The sequence below is a fragment of the Giraffa tippelskirchi genome, chromosome 6, assembly GCF_054371585.1.
Source record: "Giraffa tippelskirchi isolate mGirTip1 chromosome 6, T2T-mGirTip1v1.2.pri, whole genome shotgun sequence".
In the NCBI taxonomy this organism is placed as follows: Eukaryota; Metazoa; Chordata; class Mammalia; order Artiodactyla; family Giraffidae; genus Giraffa; species Giraffa tippelskirchi.
This window is the reverse complement of record NC_137280.1, coordinates 81,185,299-81,193,879: the sequence shown is the minus strand read 5'-3', so window position 1 is coordinate 81,193,879 and position 8,581 is coordinate 81,185,299. Positions and strand designations below refer to the sequence as shown.

The 8,581-nt window shown below is 40.0% G+C and overlaps 2 protein-coding genes across 8 annotated transcripts in view; both read left to right on the top strand.

Moving 5' to 3' along the window:
- Nucleotides 1–792: 792 nt before the first annotated feature.
- The window catches only part of ZNF454 (zinc finger protein 454), a 29,124-nt gene continuing 21,335 nt past the window's right edge, over nucleotides 793–8,581 (top strand). For 2 of the 4 annotated variants that reach the window (XM_081497778.1, XM_081497780.1), the window contains exons 1-3: nucleotides 816–882; nucleotides 2,485–2,555; nucleotides 4,237–4,312. The gene's annotated coding sequence lies outside the window, so the exon portion shown is untranslated. Of the gene's footprint in view, nucleotides 883–2,484; nucleotides 2,556–4,236; nucleotides 4,313–8,581 lie in introns of all 4 variants that reach the window. The other 2 variants (XM_081497789.1, XM_081497787.1) reach the window with 2 other exon arrangements.
- On the top strand, nucleotides 2,488–8,135 carry ZFP2 (ZFP2 zinc finger protein). 4 transcript variants are annotated; one of them, XM_081497760.1, is made up of 2 exons: nucleotides 2,488–3,952; nucleotides 7,828–8,135. In XM_081497760.1, the coding sequence occupies exons 1-2, from the start codon at nucleotides 2,562–2,564 to the stop codon at nucleotides 8,129–8,131; spliced, it is 1,695 nt and encodes a 564-aa protein (XP_081353886.1). In that variant the 5' UTR covers nucleotides 2,488–2,561; the 3' UTR covers nucleotides 8,132–8,135. The 4 variants fall into 4 exon arrangements, with proteins under 4 accessions (XP_081353886.1, XP_081353889.1, XP_081353887.1 ...); XM_081497763.1 differs by lacking the exon at nucleotides 7,828–8,135 and adding an exon at nucleotides 5,789–5,885; XM_081497761.1 differs by lacking the exon at nucleotides 7,828–8,135 and adding an exon at nucleotides 5,569–5,728.

Here is an 8,581-nt window from a genome sequence, read left to right as displayed (position 1 = left end):
CTTCTGTCAATCTCTTCTGTCCAGTGCTGTGTGTCATGTATTTGGTCATCTTGTGCTATTTAGGGTGGTGAATCTGTCCTTTCATCAGTGGGGTGAATAGGATACAATCAGGATACCATCTACTCTTCTCCACTGCTAATCTAGAGCAGCCTTCAATGTCTTTCCCTGTTACTCCTTATATCTGTCCTTGATTGTTTCATAATAATGTCTGTTTTTGTTGCAGATGTTCAGTTTCTTTTGGAAGATAACATTTTCTCTCACAGATCTCTTTATCCTATCTCGTCTAATGCTGCTTGTTTTTTGTTATTTTTGTTTTACTTCCTTCAGAGGGTGTTATTGGCATAATTCTTTTTTAAGCAGGAATTTATAGTTTCAGGATTCAAGGATGTGTCTGTGGACTTCACCTGGGAGGAGTGGGTCCATCTAGATTCTTCTCAGAGGAACCTGTATGGGAAAGTGATGCTGAGAAACTATAGGAACCTGGTTTCACTGGGTAAGGACTTCTTGTAACTCAAAATCTACCTATTACCATCTTTCCTACCACTGACAGCTTGTACAGCCTCTGGAATTTTTGAATTTGTACTTGAAATCCTGATACTATAGGACATTATTTTAGGGTAGTTCCTTGGTGTCCTCTCAAGGTGAAAGGTCTTTTCTGTAGTGAATAGAAAGATGGGAAATCTCAGAAGCCACACACTCTCAGAAGCCCTGAAGGGGAATGGATAAGACATGCTGGGAGTGATTTTTATGCTCAGTTCAGAACTCAAATGTAGTGTTTTTCTTCCCAAACAGGACATCAGCTTTCCAAACCAAATGTGATTTCTCAGCTGGATTGAGAACTGAACCTGATGACAAAAGAACATTCTGGGTGCATCTCCCCAGGTAAGGATCAGGCTGCAAAGACTTGTTTTATGAGTGTCACCTTGGGGAGAAACCACTTCAGAGGTCCTGAGTCTCTTGAGACCTGTACCATTTGCTGTGTATTGAGTCATTGAGTCATGTGTTACAAATACCTTCTCTAATATGTAAGTTTTTTTGTCTTCTGATGATTGGGACCATTTAGTCTTCCAATGTTTATTCTCCCATATGATTTTTATGCTCCCCCCTTGTTCTTCTACTTTTATGATTTTAAACATTTCTTGAACCTCTACCTAGTTTCCAAATTTTTTATTTTCTGTGTCAGTTTCCTTTCAATAGTTTTGTCTCTCTGGCTTTGTATTTGTCTAACAGTGTGAATATATACCCTATGTCCTCTGTGTTGTTTACTGGGTAGCACTTGTTGGTACTTCACACTTGACTGGCTAGGTCTTCTTTGAGGTTACTTGGTGGTGTGTGTGTTTTACAGGTGGACCCTGCTTGGCTTTCCACTTTTTCTCTTCTTCTGTGTAACTGGGTCAGATTAGAAGGATAAAGTCCAGTTAATGCATATCTTTTGCTTTCACAGTAAAGCCTTCTGCCCATAGGCCTTTGATCTCTTGGCTCACTGTTGATCTCTGCTCTGGTAATTTTGATCAACCTGACAAGTGGATTCTCAGACTGTAGTTCCTGTCCTCTGCCTCTCATTGCTTCCAGGCCATTTTGTCTGGGATAAGAAATGGGCTCAGTGAAAACAAAGTCTGAGTGGTTACAAGGCCTTTCCTCCTGCCCCATTTCAAGCAGTTCAACAGATTCTCCCCTACCTGCCTCTGCCACTAGTTCTTATCTTCAAGAAATGGGTGTTTAGGAAAGGGTAGAGCCCTTTAGGATTCTCTTCCCTAAAGAGAGTGAGAAAAATCACAGGCTCCTTGGGCAGAAGGGAGGAGCTCTGAGATTATGCCATCCTCCCTTGAGAGTTTAAGTTTCAAGTATGTTCTGATATTTTATCTTCCTGACAAGTATGTACCCTAAGGGTAGTTTATATACATTAATTTACTTAGTCCTTATGAGATTATTTGCATCCTCATTTTATATCTGTGAAACTCAGAGTCAGAGAAACAAGTAAGTACTTAAGATGTTAAGTGTTAACAGCCAGTGTTTAAACCCAAGTTTGTCTGCCTCCAGGGTAAACAATCTTTTCACTATGTCACACTGTTGTGTTTTATGAAGACTTAATATCAGAATTCTAGGCATCCTGCAGGAGAGAAGAAACTGCTGGTAAATGTACCATGGCTTTTTGATCTGCCTCTCTTAATCCCAACTTGTCTGTATATCTTCCCTTAGTTCCATCTTCCTTATTTATCCTTGTCCAACAGTCAGTGATTTCAATATCTGTGCCTCCGGCATAGGCTCACTCTTTCCTCTGCTTACCCTGCTTCTAGTTCCCGTTACTTATGGGTGGCTCACTGTTCTTTCCCTCCCTTCCAATTCTCTTCCTAATTATAGGGACATCCCTAGACGCTCTCAAATGTGCCATATAGTTATTCTCAGTTGCATTGTCTCATTCTCATCTTATACAGTTTTCAATCTCCTAGTATAGAAACAATTTTGAATTTTTATTTTTTTCAGACTGGAAGACCAAGACTTGAAACAAAAGAGTCAACTACGAAGCCCAAGTTACTGAAGATTTATCTTATGGGGTAATAATGGAAAGGGAAGGTCTCTGGCATTCTTCTTTAGGGGAAACCTGGGAACCTGATAATTGGTTAGAGGGGCAACAGGAAAACCAGGATAGACATCTGGGCCAAGTACACATTACCCATAAGGAAACCCTCACTGAGCGAAGGACATGTGGAGGTAATGAACTTGAAAGATGTTCCAGTCAGGGTTCAATCATTGATATACAACAAACTATTCCTGTGGGGAAAAGTCCTCACAATTGGAATTCACATGGAAAAGACACTAAACAAAATGCTGAATTAATTAAAACTCAAAGAATGTTTGCAGGAGAGAAAGTCTATGTATGTAATGAGTGTGGGAAAACCTTCAGCCAGAGTTCGTCTCTTCTTAAGCACCAAAGAATTCATACGGGGGAGAAACCCTTTAAGTGTAATGTATGTGAGAAGCACTTCATTGAACGTTCCTCACTTACTGTACATCAAAGAATTCATACTGGAGAGAAACCCTACAAATGTAATGAATGTGGGAAAACCTTCAGTCAGAGCATGAACCTTACTGTTCATCAAAGAACTCATACTGGAGAGAAACCATATCAATGTAAAGAGTGTGGAAAAGCTTTCCGCAAGAATTCATCCCTTATTCAACATGAAAGGATTCATACTGGAGAGAAACCCTACAAATGTAATGAATGTGGTAAAGCTTTTACCCAAAGTATGAATCTCACAGTGCATCAAAGAACTCATACAGGAGAAAAACCCTATGAATGTAATGAATGTGGAAAAGCCTTCAGTCAAAGTATGCATCTTACTGTACATCAGAGAAGTCATACTGGAGAAAAACCCTATGAGTGTAGTGAGTGTGGAAAAGCCTTTAGTAAGAGCTCAGCTCTTACCCTGCATCAGCGAAATCATACTGGAGAAAAACCCTACAAATGTAACAAATGTGGGAAATCCTTTAGCCAAAGTACATACCTTATAGAGCATCAGAGACTTCATTCTGGAGTAAAACCTTTTGAATGTAATCAGTGTGGGAAAGCTTTCAGTAAGAATTCATCTCTTACTCAACATCGGAGAATTCATACTGGAGAGAAACCTTATGAGTGTATGGTATGTGGAAAACATTTCACTGGGCGATCATCCCTTACTGTACATCAGGTTATTCATACTGGAGAGAAGCCTTATGAATGCAGTGAATGTGGAAAGGCCTTCAGCCAGAGTGCATACCTTATTGAGCATCAAAGAATTCATACTGGTGAGAAGCCCTATGAATGCGATCAGTGTGGAAAAGCCTTCATTAAGAATTCATCCCTTATAGTGCACCAGAGAACTCATACAGGAGAGAAACCCTATCAGTGTAATGAATGTGGAAAAGCCTTCAGTCGGAGTACAAATCTTACACGGCATCAGAGAACTCATACGTGAGGAAAACATGGGACCCTTCATCATGATTAACTCTTCAGTGGTGATCAGATAAGTCATGTAATATAGAAACGTAATAAATGTAATGATTCCAGTAATTTTTTAGTTGAAGTATAATATACCATGTCAGAAAATACAGACCACCGCAGAGAAACCACATAAAAGTGGAGAGAAATCTTGATTCAGAAAGTAAAACTTACTTTATACCAGAAGGTTTAAATAACTAATGTTCTAAGCAGTGAGGATTCATGCTGAAGATAAGTTCTATTGTATTATACTGCAGATTCTCCTTTGGACATCAGAGACTTCCCACTGGAGAGAAAATGTGAGAGTGCTTAACTGGACAGCCCAAAGACCTGGTATGTAGTCCTGCTCTGCTACTAACTTGGACAAGTCACTTACCTTCACCAGGTCCCAGTGTCCTTATTTGGTAAAGGAGGGATTTTTAGGTTTAGAAGGCCCCTAGATTGCTATAAGCTCTAAAATACTACAATCCCATAAATATAATGAATGCTTGAAAATCCTTGATTTTTCACCATCTTATATATGTTATCTAGATGCTCCTAGTCCACAGTCTGGTTTCCCTGAATCTGTTGAGTCAAAATTTTATATCTCCACCAACGTCTATGATCGTTCCATGTCCTCCCCTACACCCTTTTATTTTCTCCTCTGAAATATTGGCTGGTTGCTACCAGATGACAGAATAATTGTACAGATCTTAATACAATAGCATGCTGTTTTAATTCTCCGCTAACAGTCATTAAACTATTGTTAATAAGCTAATTATTTAGAAAACAATACAACAAATATAGTCTTAGAGTACACAGGATTCAAACACATCTTTGGATTGTACTCTTACCTATCAAAGTGGAAAGGAGAGGAAGTTAAACACTAACAGACATGAAAATCTGATGTTATTAACAAAATCTTTGCAACTCATAAAATATTTAAAACAGTCATAGGGAGAGGGAGAGATTTTATAGATCTATAGTTATGAGAGTAGTTAAAGCAATTTCATTTATAGGTGATAAATATATGATTAAGAAATCAAACTGAAAAAGATAGTCTTTGTTTTCCTAGGGCTAAACTAAGAAACTAGCAGTGGGATGGGAGAGAAAAGGAAGAATTCAAGCAATGATAAGGCAGAATCTAGGTATAGTGGTAATCAACTAAGTGTGAGCACTCAGATTTATTTAGGTGGATGGCTGCCATAATTAACACAAAAAGTTGACTGACTTTGTGGGGCAATTATGAGTTTGGTCTGGGGGCATTTTATGAGTGAGTGGTATCCAAATGAAGATTCCTGATAAGCAGTTGAATAAGTACAAGGGTGGTGATAAAAGGGTATTCTGGGAGTACTGTCTTTAAATGCAGTAAGTGGAAGGCTAAACTAAGAAGCTTCGCTGGTAGCTCAGCTGTTAAAGAATCTGCCCACAATGAGGGAGACCTGATTTTGATTCGTGGGTTGGAAAGATCCCCTGCAGGAGGGCATGGCAACCCACTTCAGTATTCTTGCCCATGGACTGAGGAGCCTGGTGGGCTACAGTCCATGGGGTCATGGTCAGACATGACTTAGCACACACAAGTGGGAGATGTCAAATTAGTAGAAGCTGAGGAGAAAAAAACAGGCAAATAAAAAAAAAAAAGAAAAACAGAAAAATCAGGAGAAGGTGGTGGCATAGAAGTAAAAGAATTTTAGCATAGGGATAGATTTTCAAATGCTACAGTAAGGTAAAAATAGAAAATGACCTTTGGTTTTTGATAATCTCTGTAACTTTAGTGGGTTGAAGAGTGAGTTAAAGGTTGAAAAGGACTTAATAGCTTGATTGACAAAGGAGAGATTTAGGAAGGTAACTAGAGGGAGACTGGTTGAGAGAGGGAAAGCTTTTGGCTCCAAACAGAAAGCCCAAATAACAATGGTTTGCAAGCAAACAGGGATTTATTTTTCTCCCATAACTAATCTGGAGGTGGTTGGCATTGTTTCAAAGGCAAAATAATTCAATGCCTTGAGTGTCATGACTTTTTCATTATGTCACAGGATGGCTCCCATAGTTCAGGTAAAATATCTGCATTCAAAGCAGGAAGAAAGGGGGTGGGTAGCACCAGCAACATCTGTGCCTTTTATCAGAAAGGTTTTCCCAGAAGCCCTCAGCAGACTTCTGATTACATCTCATTGACCATAGCTGCTGTGTTGCATGGAGGCTAGGAGCAAAGGAGTCTGAAAAAAATATTTAGCTCTTCCAGCCTCTGTAGTGGAGTTTAGGCAAGCAAAGGGGGGATTGAGAAAGGTGTTGATTTAGCCAACAAATAATCTGCCAGAAGCATTTGTATGATTTAAGGCAGAAGAATTGAGCATGTTTATCACTGCATGGGAGAGTCTGAAAGTACAGAGAGGAGGGAATATGCAGTTCAAAGTGGGGAAATCAGATCTAGGGCAGAGGCAGAGGCCACAGGGATCTTTTTCAACAGGAGGAAGGAAACTTTCCACTCAGAGAGGGGCGATCAAGAAACAATGGGTACAGAAGATATTTCTGGATAGCAATGGAGGAGGTTTCCCATGGACTCGAGTGTTTGGAACTACAGCAGTTTGATCTGTGTGGGCTACAGGACCTCTACAGAGTTTAAAAAAAAAAAAAAAAGGCAAGGACTAAGGCGGAATGAAACACTGAATTAATTATAACCTCAGAAACTTAGATTTTAAATAATGTCTCTCCCTTACACCAGCTTCTTCCTTTCCATTCATATATTTGTTTTTCTTGTTCCCACCTGATCTCAAAAGATAGAAATGAAGGGGAAGCAGGAAGCAGAGAGGCAGAAAATAGATGAAAAATGAAAAAGTAGCAAAATTAAAGGCTCAAAGGGAGGCAGAGGACGAGGAGGAGCGGAAGAATAAAATGTACTGAAGCCTATAAGATGGATGTGATAACCCAAAATTGGTAAAATATTAACCCTTAGAGGGAGCAGCAGGAGAAATGGGTCAGATAAATGAAGGTTTCACTTTTTCAGGAGTTTTGGAAGTTTCGGGTCCTCATATATCAGTGCTCAGCCATCCTGGGCAACAAGGAAAGAGGAAAATTCTGCACCTTTCTTCTACCAGCAGGGGCAGGATTCCTGGTCCCTAGACATGAGACCTTGGGCAAGGCACTTAATATATCACTGTCTCCGTTTTCTTATTTGTTAACAGTGCAGACCTTATAGCTTTGGATTACATTCAGTACTGATGTAAAATGCTTAGTGCCCAACACATATTTAGTACTAAATAAATATTCTATTATCATTTTCATATATATGAACAATATCCAAACTTGTTAGCATGGCATCCAGAGCCTTTAATTATCTCAATTATCTTGGGCTCTCAAAGCAAATGCCTTGTAGGAAAGTTATATAATTGTAGGAGGCTCTCTCCTCCTATTACCCCACTGCTGTAATATAATAGCCTTCTAACTGCTTTCCCTGTATTAGCTCTACCACAGCCTTTTCTCCCCAAAGCAGACCATTGATTCTGTCAAAATGTATTCAGCCACACCACTCTTTTGCTAAAACCCCTTTGATGGTTTCCTATAACATATAGAATAAATCGAAACTTTTTACTATGGCCTTTAAGCCCTCTAATCTCCTCTCCCACTCTCGCTCGTTGACTGTGCCCTCTCCTGTCATACCGGCCTTGTTAAACCACAGACTCACCAAGCATGCTTCTATTTCTCGTCAGCATTTCTGTTCTTTTCCCAAATATTCACATGTTTTCCTTCCTTACTGCATTCAGATCTCTGCTCAAATGTTACCTCCTCAAAGAGAACTCAAAATACTACTTAAAATAATCCCCACTTCCCCACCCAGTCACACTCTAAACCTAATAGCCTAAGTGTGTCATCAGTTCAGTTCAGTCACTCAGTAGTGACCGACTCTTTGCTACCCCAGGGACTGCAGCACGCCAGCCTTCCCTGTCCATCACCAACTCCCGGAGCTTGCTCAAACTCATGTCCATGGAGTCAGTGATGCCATCCAACCATCTCATCCTCTGTCGTCCCCTTCTCCTCCTGCTCCCAATCGTTCCCAGCCTCAGGGTCTTTTCCAGTGAGTTAGTTCTCCGCATCAGGTGGCCAAAGTATTGGAGCTTCGGCTTCAGCAGCAGTCCTTCAGTGTGTCATCACTACCTAATAAAATATTTTGTTTATTGAGTACTACCTCTAGTAGAATTCAACCTGCAACAGTGCTGTTGTTCAGTCACTCAGTCGTGTCTCTTTGCTACCCCATGTACGCAGCAGGCCACGGTTTCACTATTTTGCCTGACACAAGTAGACACTCCAAAGGTGTCTACAGACTGAAATCGTCAATAAAAACTAAAACAGAATGCCATAAGTAAACACTGCTTTCTAAGATGTGGCCAACAGTTCCCTAATTGACAAATGTCAGATATCATTATTGGCTTTTTTTTTTTTTGCGGGGGAGGGGAGGGACATAAACTTAATTCCGTTTCATGTTTACTTCCCGAGCTCCCAGAAAATACATATTCAAAAGCAACTAAATATCTCCAATTGGAGTTTTCTATACTTTATCTCACCCTTGCCCGCCTCCGCAAACTACTGTCCACAAAAATAAATACCACCTCTCTAAACAACAGCCAATTT